At 54.5% G+C, this 20,419-nt stretch overlaps 1 protein-coding gene across 5 annotated transcripts in view; it reads left to right on the top strand.

Moving 5' to 3' along the window:
* Positions 1–19,665, top strand: part of ift80 (intraflagellar transport 80 homolog (Chlamydomonas)) — a 30,463-nt gene extending 10,798 nt beyond the window's left edge. For 3 of the 5 annotated variants that reach the window (XR_006957141.1, XR_006957140.1, XR_006957139.1), the window contains exons 8-20: positions 321–458; positions 14,294–14,473; positions 14,593–14,711; positions 14,834–14,908; positions 15,320–15,483; positions 15,938–16,002; positions 16,342–16,477; positions 16,569–16,716; positions 16,906–17,077; positions 18,232–18,321; positions 18,668–18,841; positions 19,040–19,163; positions 19,265–19,665. Coding sequence is in view for 1 of the 5 variants with exons in the window: in XM_047035132.1 (XP_046891088.1) it covers positions 321–458; positions 14,294–14,473; positions 14,593–14,711; positions 14,834–14,908; positions 15,320–15,483; positions 15,938–16,002; positions 16,342–16,477; positions 16,569–16,716; positions 16,906–17,077; positions 18,232–18,321; positions 18,668–18,850; positions 19,050–19,163; positions 19,265–19,375 (1,695 nt within the window). In the remaining 4 variants the exon portion in view is untranslated. Of the gene's footprint in view, positions 1–320; positions 459–14,293; positions 14,474–14,592; positions 14,712–14,833; positions 14,909–15,319; positions 15,484–15,937; positions 16,003–16,341; positions 16,478–16,568; positions 16,717–16,905; positions 17,078–18,231; positions 18,322–18,667; positions 18,851–19,039; positions 19,164–19,264 lie in introns of all 5 variants that reach the window. The other 2 variants (XM_047035132.1, XR_006957142.1) reach the window with 2 other exon arrangements.
* The last annotated feature ends 754 nt before the right edge of the window (positions 19,666–20,419 follow it).

Here is a 20,419-nt window from a genome sequence, read left to right as displayed (position 1 = left end):
TAGACACCAGGTGGGGTGTAGCTGTGTAGACACCAGCTGAGGTGAGGTGTAGCAGGGTAGACACCAGGTGGGGTGTAGCTGTGTAGACACCAGGTGAGGTGTAGCTGTGTAGATAGCAGGTGGGGTGTAGCAGGGTAGACACCAGCTGAGGTGAGGTGTAGCAGGGTAGACACCAGCTGAGGTGAGGTGTAGCAGGGTACACACCAGGTGAGGTGAGGTGTAGCAGGGTAGACACCAGCTGAGGTGAGGTGTAGCAGGGTAGACACCAGCTGAGGTGAGGTGTAGCAGGGTAGACACCAGCTGAGCTCTCTCTCCCCCAGGTGTGGGACAGCTACGGCCGTCTCCTGTACTCCTCGTCTCCTCATGACTACCCCATCACCTCCGTCTCCTGGGCTCCTGATGGAGAGGTGTTTGCTGTCGGCTCCTTTAACACCCTGCGCCTGTGTGACAAGACTGGGGTAAGAACACCCTCCACACACCCCCTAACACCCTCCACACCCCCTAACACCCTCCACACACCCCCTAACACCCTCCACACACCCCCTAACACCCTCCACACACCCTAACACCCTCCACCCACCCCCTAACACCCTCCACACCCCCTAACACCCTCCACACACCCCCTAACACCCTCCACACACCCCCTAACACCCTCCACACCCCCTAACACCCTCCACACACCCCATAACACCCTCCACACACCCCCTAACACCCTCCACACACCCTAACACCCTCCACACACCCTAACACCCTCCACCCACCCCCTAACACCCTCCACACCCCCTAACACCCTCCACCCACCCCCTAACACCCTCCACACCCCCTAACACCCTCCACACACACCCTAACACCCTCCACACACCCCCTAACACCCTCCACACACCCTAACACCCTCCACCCACCTCCTAACACCCTCCACACACCCCCTAACACCCTCCACACACCCTAACACCCTCCACACACCCCCTAACACCCTCCACACACCCTTACACCCTCCACACACCCCCTAACACCCTCCACACACCCTAACACCCTCCACCCACCCCCTAACACCCTCCACACACCCCCTAACACCCTCCACACGCCCCCTAACACCCTCCACACACCCTAACACCCTCCACCCACCCCCTAACACCCTCCACACACCCCCTAACACCCTCCACACACCCCCTAACACCCTCCACACCCCCTAACACCCTCCACACACCCCCTAACACCCTCCACACCCCCTAACACCCTCCACACACCCCCTAATACCCTCCACACACCCCCTAACACCCTCCACACACCCCCTAACACCCTCCACACACCCTAAAACCCTCCACCCACCCCCTAACACCCTCCACACACCCCCTAACACCCTCCACACACCCCCTAACACCCTCCACACCCCCTAACACCCTCCACACACCCCCTAACACCCTCCACACCCCCTAACACCCTCCACACACCCCCTAAAACCCTCCACACACCCCCTAACACCCTCCACACACCCCAACACCCTCTACACCCCCCTAACTCCCTCTACACCCCCCTAACACCCTCTATACCCCCTATGATCTGGTTAGGGTTTGAGTTTAGATCTAATTAGTATGAAATTGACTTTTTTAAGCAGAAGAGTAAATGGGCTGGAGAGAGCTGTGCGCTGACACAGCTGTCGACCACTGACAGAGCTACACAGTGGGAGTGTGTGTATTGATCCGTGAGTGTGTGATTCCGTGCTTGTGTGTGTATTGATTAACGTGCTGTGTCTGGGCGTGGGCGTGGGCCTGGGCGTGGGTCTGGGCGTGGGCCTGGGCGTGGGCCTGGGCGTGGGCCTGGGCGTGGGCGTGGGCCTGGCGCTGCGAGGGTTAAGTCCGTGGAGGAATCACTGCTGTAACTAGTGTGACTAATATCTGCTGCCCTGAGACCACAACACCATGAAACCTGCCTCTTCACAACATGCTGCCCCTGTTACTCTCTGTTCATCACTCTGTTTCAGTGTGCATGTGCCCATATGCCTGTGAGTGAGTGAGTGAGTGAGTGAGTGAGTGTGTGTCTGTGTGTGTGCGCGCGCGGGCGCGTGCGAGACAACAGTCTATTTACAAGGCACTGCAGCTGGTGTCTAGTGTCTGGACCCTGTCACGATCTCTAACACTGTGTCACTCACTAACAAGTGTGACTCATTGTATTCTCTCCCTCTGTCTCCCGCTCTCCCTCCCTTTCCCTCTCATTCTTTCCCCCTCCCCCTCTCTCTTCCCCTCTCCTTCCCCTGTTTCCCCCCCTCTCTTCCCCTCTCCTTCTCTCCCTCTCTCTTCCCCTCTCCTTCTCCCCCTCTTCCCCCCCTCTCTTTCCCTCTACCCCTCTCTCTCCCCCTCTCTCTTTCCCCCTCTCTTTCTCCCCCTCTCTTTCACCCCCTCTCCTTTCCCCTCCTTCTCCCCCTCTCTCTTCCCCTCACCCCCTCTCCCTTCCCCTCTCTTTCTCCCCCTCTCCCTTCCCCTCTCCTTCTCCCCCTCTCTCTTCCCCTTTCCCCCTCTCTTTCTCCCCCTCTCCCTTCCCCTCTCCTTCTCCCCCTCTCTCTTCCCCTCCCCCTCTCCCTTCCCCTCTCCTTCTCCCCCTCTCTCTTCCCCTCCCCCTCTCCCTTCCCCTCTCCTTCTCCCCCTCTCTCTTCCCCTCCCCCTCTCCCTTCCCCTCTCCTTCTCCCCCTCTCTCTTCCCCTCCCCCTCTCCCTTCCCCTCTCCTTCTCCCCCTCTCTCTTCCCCTCCCCCTCTCCCTTCCCCTCTCCTTCTCTCCCTCTCCTTCTCTCCCTCTCCTCCCCCTCTCCTTCCCCCACTCTTTCACACACATCTTTACTGTGTCATGCTACGGTTGTCTCATACCAACTAGCTGGAGGGGACTCACTGAAGGCAGGGCCTTACAGCTCTAATCAGATTTGAAGTCACTCAATTACAGAATCATGAGACTTCATCAAAGTGCCTTCTGACAGTTCTGTTGACCTGGGACTGGAGACGCGACCTGGCACTGGCCCTGCATAGCTCCTCTCCTCTAGTCCTCCTCTTCTCTCCCCTCCTCTCCTCTAGTCCTCCTCTTCTCTCCCCTCCTCTCCTCTAGTCCTCCTCTTCTCTCCCCTCCTCTCCTCTAGTCCTCCTCTTCTCTCCCCTCCTCTCCTCTAGTCCTCCTCTTCTCTCCCCTCCTCTCCTCTAGTCCTCCTCTTCTCTCCCCTCCTCTCCTCTAGTCCTCCTCTTCTCTCCCCTCCTCTCCTCATCTCTAGTCCTCCTCTTCTCTCCCCTCCTCTCCTCTAGTCCTCCTCTTCTCTCCCCTCCTCTCCTCATCTCTAGTCCTCCTCTTCTCTCCCCTCCTCTCCTCCTCTTCTCTTTCTTCCTCTCCACTCCTCCTCTCCTCGACGTCTCTAATGTGATGCCCTGGGCTCTGACATGTGTCTGGTCTATGCTGTCTCACACGCATGTGAGTGTGTGTGAGTGTGTGTGAGTGTCTGCACTGTGGAACTGGAAAGTTTGAGTCTTCTCAAAATAACATCTGTCCCTCTCCAAGTGCAATAGAAGATGAGTCGTCTTAAAATGTGTGTAAAATGTATGTCTCACAATTGTAATGCTGTTGTGAGAGGGGGCGATGGTGAGTTTAAAAACCACGGGTGTCTACTGCTGGTGGAACTTGGCTGTGATTTCACAGGAATCAACAGGTCCTACGGCCTCACCCCACGGCCTCACCCCATGGCCTCACCCTACGGCCTCACCCCACGGCCTCACCCTATGGCCTCACCCCACGGCCTCACCCTACGGCCTCACCCTACGGCCTCACCCCACGGCCTCACCCCATGGCCTCACCCTACGGCCTCACCCCACGGCCTCACCCTATGGCCTCACCCCACGGCCTCACCCTACGGCCTTACCCCATGGCCTCACCCCATGGCCTCACCCCATGGCCTCACCCTATGGCCTTACCCCATGGCCTCACCCCATGGCCTCACCCCATGGCCTCACCCTACGGCCTTACCCCATGGCCTCACCCTATGGCCTCACCCCACGGCCTCACCCTACGGCCTCACCCCACGGCCTCACCCTACGGCCTCACCCCATGGCCTCACCCTATGGCCTCACCCCATGGCCTCACCCTACGGCCTCACCCCATGGCCTCACCCTACGGCCTCACCCTACGGCCTCACCCCACGGCCTCACCCCACGGCCTCACCCCATGGCCTCACCCTACGGCCTCACCCCACGGCCTCACCCCACGGCCTCACCCCATGGCCTCACCCTACGGCCTCACCCCACGGCCTCACCCTACGGCCTCACCCCACGGCCTCACCCCATGGCCTCACCCCACGGCCTCACCCCATGGCCTCACCCCATGGCCTCACCCCTCAAATCGACTTTGTCCCTTAAAGGGGAATTTGATTTGCAGTCATGGTTTGAAAACACATAATAAATATTACAGACCACAGTATTCACCATGCAGGCAAACAAGCAATTTGTTGATAAGACCAGGACTGGAGTCAGCCAAGAGTCAGGAGTGCTTGACACGTTAATAACAAATAAGAGCAATATAACACAACAATGTTATGTAACTCCATTAAACGCTACCTCATTTCATTGTGAAAAGGAAGGCTCCTAGTAACTGTAGGGATCAAGTGGATCTCTTTACATTTAAATACCCCCCCATCATTATCACAGGAGAGAGGAGGAGGTAGTTAGCTATGATAACCCTAGCTCTTCATCACAGGAGAGAGGAGGAGGTAGTTAGCTATGATAACCCTAACTCTTCATCACAGGAGAGAGGAGGAGGTAGTTAGCTATGATAACCCTAACTATTCATCACAGGAGAGAGGAGGAGGTAGTTAGCTATGATAACCCTAACTCTTCATCACAGGAGAGAGGAGGAGGTAGTTAGCTATGATAACCCTAACTATTCATCACAGGAGAGAGGAGGAGGTAGTTAGCTATGATAACCCTAACTATTCATCACAGGAGAGAGGAGGAGGTAGTTAGCTATGATAACCCTAACTATTCATCACAGGAGAGAGGAGGAGGTAGTTAGCTATGATAACCCTAGCTATTCATCACAGGAGAGAGGAGGAGGTAGTTAGCTATGATAACCCTAACTATTCATCACAGGAGAGAGGAGGAGGTAGTTAGCTATGATAACCCTAACTATTCATCACAGGAGAGAGGAGGAGGTAGTTAGCTATGATAACCCTAACTCTTCATCACAGGAGAGAGGAGGAGGTAGTTAGCTATGATAACCCTAACTCTTCATCACAGGAGAGAGGAGGAGGTAGTTAGCTATGATAACCCTAACTATTCATCACAGGAGAGAGGAGGAGGTAGTTAGCTATGATAACCCTAACTCTTCATCACAGGAGAGAGGAGGAGGTAGTTAGCTATGATAACCCTAACTATTCATCACAGGAGAGAGGAGGAGGTAGTTAGCTATGATAACCCTAACTATTCATCACAGGAGAGAGGAGGAGGTAGTTAGCTATGATAACCCTAGCTATTCATCACAGGAGAGAGGAGGAGGTAGTTAGCTATGATAACCCTAGCTATTCATCACAGGAGAGAGGAGGAGGTAGTTAGCTATGATAACCCTAACTATTCATCACAGGAGAGAGGAGGAGGTAGTTAGCTATGATAACCCTAACTATTCATCACAGGAGAGAGGAGGAGGTAGTTAGCTATGATAACCCTAACTATTCATCACAGGAGAGAGGAGGAGGTAGTTAGCTATGATAACCCTAACTATTCATCACAGGAGAGAGGAGGAGGTAGTTAGCTATGATAACCCTAACTATTCATCACAGGAGAGAGGAGGAGGTAGTTAGCTATGATAACCCTAACTATTCATCACAGGAGAGAGGAGGAGGTAGTTAGCTATGATAACCCTAACTCTTCATCACAAGAGAGTAGTTAGCAGAGTGCAGACGCGGAAAATGTCACTGTTAAAGTGAGAGGGCAGACTTGGAGCGAGGGATGGAGGAGGGGAGCGAAAGAGAGGGATAACTTTGTGGAAAAACAGCAGATGTGCAGGGGGTTACACACCAGAGAGAAAGAGAGATGTGGAGGGAGTGAGCTTGAGGGAGGGAGCGAGGGAGGGAGAGGGAGGGAGTGAATGAGAGTGAGAAAGAGGGAGCATTGTCAAACAAAGAGAGTCCTGAGTCAGCAGTAGAGCAGTTTTCTCTCCAGGCAACTAGGCTGGGCTACCCCATGCTTCAACTGGGCTACCCCATGCTTCAACTGGGCTGGGCTACCCCATGCTTCAACTGGGCTACCCCATGCTTCAACTGGGCTACCCCATGCTTCAACTGGGCTGGGCTACCCCATGCTTCAACTGGGCTACCCCATGCTTCAACTGGGCTACCCCATGCTTCAACTGGGCTACCCCATGCTTCAACTGGGCTACCCCATGCTTCAACTGGGCTGGGCTACCCCATGCCCATGCAAAAAAAATATATATATATGTCAGGCATCCGCAATCTCAACAGTCAATGTTAAAAGCCTTGGAGTAGAAAACCATGACACAGTAGTATATTGAGGTGAATTTGTTTAAGAGTAAGTAGTTCTCTCTAGCTGGCTTTAATGCTAACTTTAGTTACAGGTAATCGAGATGTAAACACTGATGTAGAGGCACGAAGAGAAACAACTTCAGTAGTTGGAATACTAACACACTAGCATTAGCCAGTGTGGCTAGTGTGCCTAGCAGGGCACTTTAGCACTAGCATTAGCCAGTGTGGCTAGTGTGCCTAGCAGGGCACTTTAGCACTAGCATTAGCCAGTGTGGCTAGTGTGCCTAGCAGGGCACTTTAGCACTAGCATTAGCCAGTGTGGCTAGTGTGCCTAGCAGGGCACTTTAGCACTAGCGATAGCCAGTGTGGCTAGTGCACCTAGCAGAATACTGTAGCGTTAGCGTTAGACAGTGTAGCTGGTGCCTGTAGCCGGCGGTGCTAATTGAATTCTGCTGGCCGGCGTGCAGCTGTGTCCTGCTGATGAGTCCCCCAGGGCCCGGCATGTGGCTATGGTTACTGTGTTGAGGCTCCAGCATGAAGCCATGTGTGTACCATTACCCTCCCTCCTCCTCCCTCCTCCTCCTCGCTGCCAAATCTCCAACTTCTGCCACTTCATACTGGCCCCTGTCCCAGCTTTCTGTCTCTCGCTCTCTCTCTCCCCCCCCCTCTCTCTCTCTCTCTCTCCCCCCCTCTCTCTCCCCCCCCCCCCCTCTCTCTCTCTCTCTCTCCCCCCCCTCTCTCACACTCTCCCCCCCTCTCTCACTCCCACCCCTCTCTCCCCCTGTCTTTCTCTCCTATCTTTCCCTACCTCTCATATCTTTTCTCTCCCTCCTTCAAATCTCATGCTCTCTCTTTCGCTTTCCAGGTTTCCCTTTTCCCCCTCTCTCCCTCCACCAGTCTCTCTCTTTGTCTCCATATCTTTCTCTCTACACATATCTCACTTTCGCCCAAGGTGCTTCCAGGGCAGGGTGGGAGGTCACAGTGAGATGTGTCTTCCAGGGCAGGGTGAGAGGTCACAGTGAGATGTGTCTTCCAGGGCAGGGTGAGAGGTCACAGTGAGATGTGTCTTCCAGGGCAGGGTGAGAGGTCACAGTGAGACGTGTCTTCCAGGGCAGGGTGAGAGGTCACAGTGAGATGTGTCTTCCAGGGCAGGGTGAGAGGTCACAGTGAGATGTTAGCTGAGACAGGCTGTCACACCAGGGGGGGTGGGCACTGCTAGTGTGGAGCCCTCTTATCACACAGAGCGAACAAGTGTCAAGGCCTGTCCTCTGAGTGTGTGTGTGTGTGTGAAGGCCTGTCCTCACAGAGAGCGTGCGTGTGTGTGTGTGTGTGTTTGTGTGTGAGGGAGCCTCGAGGTGATTAGAGAAGCTCAGACAATGCGGTGCCACGGGACATTTCAAAGCAGCTCTTTTATGATGCTGAGAGCTTGTTCTGTTTGATAGCATGTAATTTAATGCAGTGGGTCTGGGTTTATTATAAAGCACAGACCAGTAGATGCACATCAATTTGAGACCGCTTGACATTTTGACTCTGCTCCCTCTGAAAGAGTTAGTTTCATCTTCATACATGTTTTCAGTCTGGCGGAAGCTTTTGCGTGTGTGTGTTTGCCTGTGTGTGTTTGAGTGTGTGTGTGTGTGTTTGAGTGTGTGTGTCTGAGGGATGATGGCGTGACCCCCCTCCTACCTCCCTCCTCCTCCTTCTTTCCCCCTCCCTTCCCCCTCCTTCCGCCCCATCCTCCCTCCATACCTCCCTCCTCTCCTTCCCTCCCTCCTTCCGCTCCCTCCATACCTCCCTCCTTCCCTCCCTCCTCTGCCTCCCTCCCCCCTCCAATCCCCACCCTCAGACCATCTTAATGAATGAGGTCCTCAGTCCTGACCCACTACAGGCTAGCTAGGTCCTCAGTCCTGACCCACTACAGGCTAGCTAGGTCCTCAGTCCTGACCCACTACAGGCTAGCTAGGTCCTCAGTCCTGACCCACTACAGGCTAGCTAGGTCCTCAGTCCTGACCCACTACAGGCTAGCTAGGTCCTCAGTCCTGACCCACTACAGGCTAGCTTGGTCCTCAGTCCTGACCCACTACAGGCTAGCTTGGGGGGTCAGATGGCTGAGCGGTTAGGGAATCGGACTATTAATCAGAAGGTTGCCAGTTTGATTCCTGGTTGTGCAAATGACATTGTGTCCTTGGGTAAGGAACTTCACCCTACTTGTTTCTGGGGAATGTCCCTGTACTTACTGTAAGTCGCTCTGGATAAAAGCATCTGATAAATGACTACTGTACTCTGTACTCCCTGTACTCTACCCCAGCCCTGTACTCTACCCCAGCCCTGTACTCTACCCCAGCCCTGTAATCTGCCCCAGCCCTGTACTCTACCCCAGCCCTGTACTCTACCCCAGCCCTGTACTCTACCCCAGCCCTGTAATCTGCCCCAGCCCTGTAATCTGCCCCAGCCCTGTACTCTACCCCAGCCCTGTACTCTACCCCAGCCCTGTACTCTACCCCAGCCCTGTAATCTGCCCCAGCCCTGTACTCTACCCCAGCCCTGTAATCTGCCCCAGCCCTGTACTCTACCCCAGCCCTGTACTCTACCCCAGCCCTGTAATCTGCCCCAGCCCTGTACTCTACCCCAGCCCTGTAATCTGCCCCAGCCCTGTACTCTACCCCAGCCCTGTACTCTACCCCAGCCCTGTAATCTGCCCCAGCCCTGTACTCTACCCCAGCCCTGTACTCTACCCCAGCCCTGTACTCTACCCCAGCCCTGTAATCTGCCCCAGCCCTGTACTCTACCCCAGCCCTGTACTCTACCCCAGCCCTGTACTCTACCCCAGCCCTGTAATCTGCCCCAGCCCTGTACTCTACCCCAGCCCTGTACTCTACCCCAGCCCTGTACTCTACCCCAGCCCTGTAATCTGCCCCAGCCCTGTACTCTACCCCAGCCCTGTACTCTACCCCAGCCCTGTAATCTGCCCCAGCCCTGTAATCTGCCCCAGCCCTGTAATCTGCCCCAGCCCTGTAATCTGCCCCAGCCCTGTACTCTACCCCAGCCCTGTACTCTACCCCAGCCCTGTACTCTACCCCAGCCCTGTAATCTGCCCCAGCCCTGTACTCTACCCCAGCCCTGTACTCTACCCCAGCCCTGTACTCTACCCCAGCCCTGTAATCTGCCCCAGCCCTGTACTCTACCCCAGCCCTGTACTCTACCCCAGCCCTGTACTCTACCCCAGCCCTGTAATCTGCCCCAGCCCTGTACTCTACCCCAGCCCTGTACTCTACCCCAGCCCTGTAATCTGCCCCAGCCCTGTAATCTGCCCCAGCCCTGTAATCTGCCCCAGCCCTGTACTCTACCCCAGCCCTGTACTCTACCCCAGCCCTGTACTCTACCCCAGCCCTGTACTCTACCCCAGCCCTGTAATCTGCCCCAGCCCTGTAATCTGCCCCAGCCCTGTAATCTGCCCCAGCCCTGTACTCTACCCCAGCCCTGTACTCTACCCCAGCCCTGTACTCTACCCCAGCCCTGTAATAATCTGCCCCAGCCCTGTACTCTACCCCAGCCCTGTACTCTACCCCAGCCCTGTACTCTACCCCAGCCCTGTACTCTACCCCAGCCCTGTAATCTGCCCCAGCCCTGTACTCTACCCCAGCCCTGTACTCTACCCCAGCCCTGTACTCTACCCCAGCCCTGTAATCTGCCCCAGCCCTGTACTCTACCCCAGCCCTGTACTCTACCCCAGCCCTGTACTCTACCCCAGCCCTGTAATCTGCCCCAGCCCTGTACTCTACCCCAGCCCTGTACTCTACCCCAGCCCTGTACTCTACCCCAGCCCTGTAATCTGCCCCAGCCCTGTAATCTGCCCCCCCTGTACTCTACCCCAGCCCTGTACTCTACCCCAGCCCTGTACTCTACCCCAGCCCTGTAATCTGCCCCAGCCCTGTACTCTACCCCAGCCCTGTACTCTACCCCAGCCCTGTACTCTACCCCAGCCCTGTAATCTGCCCCAGCCCTGTACTCTACCCCAGCCCTGTACTCTACCCCAGCCCTGTACTCTACCCCAGCCCTGTAATCTGCCCCAGCCCTGTACTCTACCCCAGCCCTGTAATCTGCCCCAGCCCTGTACTCTACCCCAGCCCTGTACTCTACCCCAGCCCTGTACTCTACCCCAGCCCTGTACTCTACCCCAGCCTTGTACTCTACCCCAGCCCTGTAATCTGCCCCAGCCCTGTACTCTACCCCAGCCCTGTAATCTGCCCCAGCCCTGTACTCTACCCCAGCCCTGTACTCTACCCCAGCCCTGTACTCTACCCCAGCCCTGTACTCTACCCCAGCCCTGTAATCTGCCCCCGCCCTGTACTCTGCCCCAGCCCTGTACTCTACCCCAGCCCTGTACTCTGCCCCAGCCCTGTAATCTGCCCCAGCCCTGTAATCTACCCCAGCCCTGTAATCTACCCCAGCCCTGTACTCTACCCCAGCCCTGTACTCTACCCCAGCCCTGTACTCTACCCCAGCCCTGTACTCTACCCCAGCCCTGTAGCGCTGGCCCCAGCTACCCAGGGGTCAGTGCAGGCTGATGTTTACAAGCCTTCTTAATCTAGGGAGAGATTGATGAGGCCTCATCCTCACCTCCTCAACTAATGGACTTGTTTTCAACCCACTCCCCCATGGCTGCATCCTACTGGCTGGGGGCTTGCTTGGTGGGTTCTGCATGCATATGTAGGTGTGTGTAGCCTGTGTGTAGCCTGTGTGTGTGTGTGTTTGTTCATGTATGTGCATGTTTGTGTTCCTGTGTGTGTATACTATGTGTGTGTGGATGGTGTGTGTAGTGTGCATTATCATGTCGGTATCATGTGGAGTGGTGTGTCAGGATTTACACCCCGTACCTGCCCTGCCAGCACACAGGCTAAGTGAAGCCAGCTGGACGCTGGGAGAGGCAGCCTGCCAGCTAGCCATGGTGATTTATACAGCTAGCCACAGTGCTGCGTTAGCCAGCTAGCCATGCTGATTTATACAGCTAGCCACAGTGCTGCGTTAGCCAGCCAGCCATGCTGATTAATACAGCTAGCCACAGTGCTACGCTAGCCAGCTAGCCATGCTGATTTATACAGCTAGTCACAGTGCTACGCTAGCCAGCTAGCCATGCTGATTTATACAGCTAGCCACAGTGCTGCGTTAGCCAGCTAGCCATGCTGATTTATACAGCTAGCCACAGTGCTACGCTAGCCAGCTAGCCATGCTGATTTATACAACTAGCCACAGTGCTACGCTAGCCAGCCTCTCTTCTTCTTCCTTTCCCTCTATCTCTCTCTCCCTCACTCTCTCTCCCTCACTCTCTCTCCCTAACTCTCTCTTTCCCTCCCTAATTCTCCCTCTCTCTCTGAACACCCCTACAGAGGCGAGAAGGCCCACAGCACCTGCCAGTCTTAATGGCAAACGTATGTGAGGAGAGAGAGAGGGAAAGCCCTTCCTCCCCTCTCCCCCTCCCCTCCCCCCCCTTCCTCTATCTCCCCCTCCTCCCCTCTCCCTCCTCCCCCCCCCTTCCTCTATCTCCTCCCCTCTCCCTCCTCACCCTTCCTCCTCCCTCTCCCGTCTCTTTCCTCCCCCTCTGGGGAGCCCTAAAGCAGAGTGGCTGGATGTTTGCAGTAGAATAGATGGTTGGTATTATTTTAAAGGCGCTGGCCTGGTGTTGGTGGAGTCTGGCCAAACGCGGCAGCCATGTTTGGAGGGAAGGTAGGCCTATATAAAACGTCTACTTCAAAGGCCTTTATGCAGCCAGACACTGTTTATCTTTGCAGTTGCACACTTGTGTCACAAGTGCAGTGGCACACAGGGACACACACACATCTCAACAACAACAAAAAGCTTGTCATTTATCTTGCAGGATTTACAAGGGAGAGAGAGAGTGGTAGAAGGGAGGGAAGTGAAATGAAAGGAAATGCCACCTTTCATATTCTGTCTTTTAACAAGAGATGCCTAGTGAGTGTTGGTTTACCTGTGGCTGTCCTGGGTGCTCAGGCTGGTTTACCTGTGGCTGTCCTGGGTGCTCAGGCTGGTTTACCTGTGGCTGTCCTGGGTGCTCAGGCTGGTTTACCTGTGGCTGTCCTGGGTGCTCAGGCTGGTTTACTTGTGGCTGTCCTGGGTGCTCAGGCTGGTTTACCTGTGGCTGTCCTGGGTGCTCAGGCTGGTTTACCTGTGGCTGTCCTGGGTGCTCAGGCTGGTTTACCTGTGGCTGTCCTGGGTGCTCAGGCTGGTTTACCTGTGGCTGTCCTGGGTGCTCAGGCTGGTTTACCTGTGGCTGTCCTGGGTGCTCAGGCTGGTTTACCTGTGGCTGTCCTGGGTGCTCAGGCTGGTTTACCTGTGGCTGTCCTGGGTGCTCAGGGAGGGAGGTGCAGTCCAAGGACATGTCATCTACTTCACCTGAAGAAGGGAGGGAGAGAGAGAGAGGGAGAGTGGGCAGGGGGGTGTGGAGGGAGGGAGGGGGAGGGGGTCAGATCAAAACTGGAACCTGGGCTCCTCTCTCTCTCTCTTCTTCCTCCTCTCTCTCTCCTCCCTACTGCTTGCCTGGTTCAGGGATGACCCCTGACCTCTCCACTAGACAGAAGAAAGAGAGAGCAGGGAGAAGGTGAGTCTGGGGGAATCTGTGGAGCCCATCGTTCTGGCATGGCTAATCTCTGGCCCAGCCAGCCGTCAGGGCTCTGAAACACTCCATGAACACTGTGATCTCACACACACACACACACACACACACACACACACACAGCTGACACAACAGCATCACTGCTGGTCATCCCCTGGATTCACTCATCATCCCTCTGACAGGTCTTGAGCTGGGGGGAGGAGAGAGAGGTGGAGGAGAGAGAGGTGGAGAAGAGAGAGGTGGAGGAGAGAGAGGTGGAGAAGAGAGAGGTGGAGGAGAGAGAGGTGGAGAAGAGAGAGGTGGATCAAATCAACATTTATTTCTATAGCCCTTTTTACATGCAAGCATGTCACAGAGGGCTTCACATACGCCCATAGAACTGCCCCTCAACCAACGTAAACCCTCGAGGAAGACAAGGAAAAACTCCCAGAAAAACTCACTGAGGAGAAAAAATGGAAGAAACCTTGGGAGGAGCAATTCAGAGAGGGATCCCTCTCTCCAGAGACGGTTGGTGAGAGAGAGGAGCAGAACACAGGCTTAACATAGTCATACAGCAGGGAAGTGTCAATGGGTGTTGAAACACCAAAATCCATTGTTCAACTTGGTAGATGTAGGAAGGGACCGGGAAACTCGCTGTTGGCCGTCATGGAGACTGGTTTCTGGTTGGCGACCAGGTCCAGCGTTGGCAGACCAACGACCAGGCAGGTGCTGACAGCTCAAACCCCCCACACCACAGGGGATGTGTGGAGGGGGGACAGAGAGGGGAGAGCAGGGATTAGAGAATGCCAGGAGCAGCTAACCGTTACAGTCATAATATAATTAGATCCCCACCGGTCAAGTGTGGACTAGTGCAGCAATTTAACAGAGTAAAACAGGTTATTTGATGCAGCCCTAGACACTAAGACAGCGCCAGCCCCCTCGGTTGGAACATGAAATCTGTTCCAACCGAGGTGGAGGAGAGAGATGAAGAAGTGGATGAGAGAGGTGGAGGGAGAGGAAGGAGAGGGGTGGAAGAGAGAGAGGTGGAGGAGAGAGGTGGAGGAGAGAGGTGGAGGAGAGAGAGGTGGAGAAGAGAGATTGTGTGTGGTGAGGGACGAGCACACCATGATCAAGTCTCGACTGTTGTGCTGGTAGCAGGCCTCTCACCCCTGCCCCCTCCCCCTCAGTGGTCGTACGCCCTGGAGAAGCCGAGCTCAGGGAGCGTGTTCAGCGTGGCGTGGGCGGCTGACGGCTCCCAGCTGGCCGGGGCGTGTGGGAACGGCCAGGTGCTGCTTGCTCACGTGGTGGAGCAGCGCTGGGAGTGGACTAGCTTCCAGATCACCCTCACTAAGAGGAGGAGCATGCAGGTGGAGCTGGAACACACACACACACACACATTGAAGATCTGCTTTGGTTTGTGTATCAGGATGCTAACCTTACCACCGTGCACCTTGGCGCGTGTGTGTGTGTGTGTGTGTGTGTGCAGGTGAGGAACGTGCTGAATGATGCAGTAGACATGCTGGAGTTCAGAGACAGGGTCATCAAGGCCTCTCTGGCTTACGGTCACCTGGTGGTCACCACCTCTTTACAGTGCTACGTTTACAAGTAAGATCTCTCCCTCTCTACCCTGTCTCTCTGTCTCCCTCCCTCTGTCTGTGTGGCTGGCTCTCAGTTCAATTAAATATACAGAAATCATTATGTATTGAGTGTGTGTGTGTTTGGTGCAGTGTGAAGAACTGGAATACTCCCCTGATCTTTGACCTGAAGGAGGGAACCGTCAGTCTCATCCTGCAGGCAGAGAAGTGAGTCTCTGTCTCTCTCTGTCTCTGTGTGTCTCTTTCTCTCTCTGTGTGTCTCTCTCTGTCTCTCTCTGTGTTTATCTCTCTCTGTCTCTCTATCTCTCTCTGTCTGTCTCTCTCTGTGTCTCTCTCTATCTCTCTCTGTCTTTTCTGTCTGTCTCTCTCTGTCTGTCTGTCTCTCTCTGTCTGTCTCTCTCTGTCTCTGTCTGTCTCTCTCTGTCTCTGTCTGTCTCTCTCTCTCTGTCTCTCTCTTTCCCTGTCTCTCTGTCTCTTTCTGTCTCTCTATACTCCTTTACGCTCTTATCTAGCTAAATGTTGAGTGATTCACCTTGACCCTCTTCCTCTCCTCCTCCTCCTCTTCCTCTCCTCCTCCCCTTCTCTATCTCTCCTCTCATGTCCTCCCCTCCTCTCCAGACACTTCCTCCTGGTGGATGGTGCTGGTGTTTATGTCTTTTCCTACGAGGGTCGTCTCGTCTCCTCCCCCAAGTTCCCTGGGATGAGGAGCGACACGCTGAGCCAGCAGTCCATCTCCCTGAGCAACGACACCATCGCCATCCGAGACAAGAGCGACCAGAAGGGTGAGCGCCGCCCTGAGCACCCCTGCAGAACCCTGCAGAACCCTGCAGCCTCTAGAACCCTGCAGAACCCTGCAGAACCCTGCAGCCTCTACAACCTGCAGATTCTAGAACACTGCAGCCTCTAGAACTTGCAGCTTCTAGAACACTGCAGCTTCTAGAACCCTGCAGCCTCTAGAACCTGCAGCATCTAGAACCCTGCAGCCTCTAGAACCTGCAACTTCTAGAACACTGCAGCCTCTAGAACCCTGCAGCCTCTAGAACCCTGCAGCCTCTAGAACCTGCAGCTTCTAGAACCCTGCAGCCTCTAGAACTTGCAGCTTCTAGAAACCTGCAGCCTCTAGAACCTGCAGCTTCTAGAACCTGCAGCCTCTAGAACCTGCAGCCTCTAAAACAGAATAACGCAGAGCTGCTGGTCGTTCTTTAATGTCATCACCTCTCTCTCTCTGTCACTCAGCCATCTTCCTCTTTGACGCTCTGACTGGGAAAGCTCTCGGAGACGGGAAACCACTGCTGCACAAGGTTACACACACACACACACAGACACACACACACACACACATAGACAGAAACACACGCTGGAGGATCAGCTCCTACCCCCTCTCCTACCCCCCTCTCTTACCCCCCTCTCTTACCCCCTCTCCTACCCCCTCTCCTACCCCCCTCTCCTACCCCCTCTCTTACCCCCTCTCTTACCCCCCTCTCCTACCCCCTCTCCTACCCCCTCTCTTACCCCCTCTCTTACCCCCTCTCCTACCCCCTCTCCTACCCCCTCTCCTACCCCCTCTCCTACCCCCCTCTCCCTTACACACATCCGCTCTGCTCTCTCTTCCCGTGTGTGTGTGTGTGTGTGTTGTCCAGATGGAAGTGGTGGAGATATCTCTGGACCAGTGTGGTTCTTCTGGAGAGAGGAAGATTGCCCTTATAGACAAGAACCGTGACCTCTACCTGACCCCTGTACGACGCCTGGCACGAGACCAGGGCCCCAGACAGATAGGTGAGGGGCAGATGTGTGTTTCATGTGTCCATGCGTGTTGTATCCTTGCTTTGGGGCGCTCCATGCATGTGCTGCGTGTGTCCGTGTGCAGGGGCCATGGTGGTCACCATGTCCTGGAACGACACAGCCAACATCCTGTGTGGCATTCAGGACAGCCAGCTGTGCGTGTGGCTGGACCCAGGATGTGTGTTCACCGACAAGGACCTGCTGCCCCACACCCTGGTCAGCAAGGATGCCAGGTACACACACACGCACCACATGTACACCTGCTTTTACTTCCTGCTGGTCCATTGAGAGTCCAGCATCCTCATGTTCATGGTCTCGTCCTCAGAGAGCTCTCTGAGACTAACTTTGTGTACATGTGGTGTGTGTGTGTGTACATGTGGGGTGTGTGTGTGTGTACTTGGGGTGTGTGTGCGACTCAACAGTGAGTTGAGTCGCTCCCCCCACATCCTGAGCTACGTGGGCTCCCAGGTGACGGTTCGCCGTAGCGACGGCTCTCTGGTGTGCAGCAGTGTGACTCCCTACGCCAGCCTGCTGCACCAGTACAGCGCCACCTCCCGCTGGGAGGACTCACTGCGCCTCTGCCGCTTCGCTAAGGTGGACACACACATGCACACACACATGCACACACACACACACATGCTCACTCAAACACACACACGCCTATCAGTGTCTCATCTCCTCAGTCAGTCAGTATGGTCTCACCTCTCTCCCTGTCTGTCTCTCACTGTCTCTCTCTCCCTCCCTGTCTCTCCCTGTCTCTCCCTGTATGTCTCTGTCTGTCTCTGTCTGTCTATGTCTGTCTCTGTCTGTCTCTCTCTCCCTGTCTCTCTCTCTCCCTGTCTCTCTCTCTCTCACTGTCTCTCTCTCTCTCTCTCCCTGTCTCTCTCTCCCTGTCTCTCTCTCTCTCCCTGTCTCTCTCTCCCTGTCTCTCTCTCTCTCTCCCCTGTCTCTCTCTCTCTCCCTGTCTCTCTGTCTCTGTTTCTCTCTCCCTGTCTCTCTGTCTCTGTTTCTCTCTCTTCAGTAAAGTCACTCTTCAACTTTCCTTTCTTCAGCTCCTCTTCTCTCTTACCCCCATCCTTCCTGTTTCATTCCTCCTCTCACTCTTCATTCTCTTGTTTCTCTCCTTTCTTCCTCTCCTCTTTCTTTTCTCTCCAGTGTGAGTGTGTGTGTGTGTGTGTGTGTGTGTATGATGGAGCCACTTCTTAAATGCAGTTTTAACAAGCCAGGACCAGCAGGTTTTAATTAGGGTTCAATTAGCCTGTGTGACACCATTTACCGTATTTTAACCCAACACTACACACACACACACATATACACAACACACACATACACTACACACACGTATACACACAGCTGTGGAGAGCGAGGGATGGCTGGAAGAGGAGAGAGTCACCACTTTAATATCCTCCCTCCCTCCCTCCTCCCCACTTCTGGTAAGGGCCGTGGCCACTGTGTGGCTTTTCCCAGAATGCAGTTTGTGTAGAAGCCCCTTATCAACTAGGTGTGGTGGATGTGGTGTCTGACACACACACACACACACACACTCACTCATACACATACATACTCAAACACATACACACACACTCTTACACTATATGCATGTCAAATAATCAGTATTGTGCGTGTGTCTGTGCGCATTCTTGTGTGTGCAGCTCTTTGTGCGTGCGTGTGTGTGTGTACCTCTGGGTGTGTATTGTGTGAGTGTAAAGGTGTTTTGTGTGTGAATGCTAATACTGTGGTTTCCGTAGGACCAGTCACTGTGGGCGTGTCTTGCTGGCATGGCAATGGCCAATCGGGAGCTGAGCACAGCTGAGGTGGCCTATGCAGCCATAGGAGAGGTAGGACCTTCCACCAATCAGATCACAGCTCCTCTCTCTCTCTCTCTCTCTCTCTCTCTCTGTCTCTCTCTCTCTCTGTCTCTCTTTTCTCTCTCTCTCTCTCTCTCTCTCTCTCTCTCTCTCTCTCTCTCTCTCTCTCTGCCTCTCTCTCTCATCAGATCAACACAAAGGGCAGGATCTTTACTTCTTTCAGACATCTTTCTCCTCCTCCCCCCTCCCCTCCTCCCCCTTCTCTCCCCTCCTCCTCCTCCCCCCTCCCCTCCTCGTCCTTCTCTCCCCTCCTCCTCCTCCATCCCCTCCTCCTCCTCCTCCTCTCCCCCTCCCCTCCTCCTCCTCCTCCCTCCAGGTAGACAAGGTCCAGTATATTACCTCCATGAAGGAGCTTCCGTCCAGGGAGTCGTTGCTGGCTCACTTGCAGCTGTTCAGTGGCCATGTGCAGGAAGCAGAGGGCATCCTGCTGCAGGCTGGCCTCACTTACCAGGCCATCCAGCTGCACATCTCCCTCTACCACTGGGGACCGGTACTGTCTGTCTGTATGACTGTCTGTCTATCGGACTGTCTGTCTGTCTGACTGTCTGTCGGACTGTCTATCGGACTGTCTGACTGCCTGTCTGTCTGACTACCTGTCTGTCGGGCTGTCTGTCTGTCGGACTGTCTGTCTGTCCGTCTGACTGTCTGTCTGACGTGTGTGTGTCTGACTGTGTGTGTGTGTGTGCAGGGCTCTGGAGCTAGCTGTGAAGTATAAGACCCATGTGGACACAGTTCTGGCCTATAGACTGAAGTTCCTGCAGGACTTCAGAAAGCAGGAAACCAACAAGCGTTTCCTGCAGTACGCAGAAGGGGTGAGAGGTCAACCGTTACCGTAACAGCACTCCTGCCTGGCTGGGTGCCATGGGGACGGTGTCATCCTGTATCTTCACTAAATGGTCTCCCCCCCCCCCAGGTGGAGGTGGACTGGGAGAAGGTGCAGGCCAAGGTGGAGATGGAGCTGGCCAGGGAGAGAGAGAGAGCAGTCAGCACCTCCATCAAGACCAGCCTGGGACCTCCACACTGACACACACACACTGACACACACTACTTATTGTACATCTCTAACGTATATACATGTATACTGTAATATGATATGAGCTACCATATGTACCTTTAGTCTTGATAACACTATATAAGACCAGTGACTGTTAGTGTGTGTAATGTGATATTGTACATGTTCAGCAGAGTGGTATATGTAAGGGTTTACATTGATAGTTCGGGTGTTATTTTATCGGGTGTTTACGTTATTTTATCAATATAGATATTTTTACACTTGTTGCCTCAAATTGTTCAAAATAAAAACAGTGAGAAAAATGCTGTGTGTTTGTATGTATCTGTGTGTGTGTGTATCTGTCTGTGTGTCAGTGTGTGTGTGTATCTGTGTGTGTGTGTATTTTTGTGTGTGTATCTGTGTGTGTGTATCTGTGTTCCTGCTGCAGCACCAATGTGTAACAGCTTGTCAGGCAGCACCACCTCCTGGTGGAGTCTGGTCTCAGGGAGGAGGAGGGGGAGGAGTCTGGTCTCAGGGAGGAAGAGGAGGAGGAGGAGGACCTCCTGGTGGAGTCTGGTCTCAGGGAGGAAGAGGAGGAGGAGGAGGACCTCCTGGTGGAGTCTGGTCTCAGGGAGGAGGAGGAGGACCTCCTGGTGGAGTCTGGTCTCAGGGAGGAGGAGGAGAAGGAGGAGGAGGACCTCCTGGTGGAGTCTGGTCTCAGGGAGGGGGGGGGGGGAGGACCTCCTGGTGGAGTCTGGTCTCAGGGAGGAGGAGGAGGAGGACCTCCTGGTGGAGTCTGGTCTCAGGGAGGAGGAGGAGAAGGAGGAGGACCTCATGGTGGAGTCAGAGAGGAGGCTATCTGGGAGGGGTCAGGATTTACTCACATTAACCCTAGAAAACAACTCAAATCTGCCATTTCATATCTCACGATATATATACTGTATTTCCTCTCAAACAAACACCCAGACTTACTACAATACAACACCAAACATGTATGTACACACACCAAACACACACACACCAAAGATACACAGGTAGATTTGTACACACACCCAACACCAAACACACACCGATAGA

The sequence above is a fragment of the Hypomesus transpacificus genome, chromosome 15 (assembly GCF_021917145.1).
Source record: "Hypomesus transpacificus isolate Combined female chromosome 15, fHypTra1, whole genome shotgun sequence".
Classification (NCBI taxonomy): Eukaryota; Metazoa; Chordata; class Actinopteri; order Osmeriformes; family Osmeridae; genus Hypomesus; species Hypomesus transpacificus.
The sequence above is the reverse complement of the archived record's forward strand: the minus strand, read 5'-3'. Positions and strand labels throughout refer to the sequence as shown.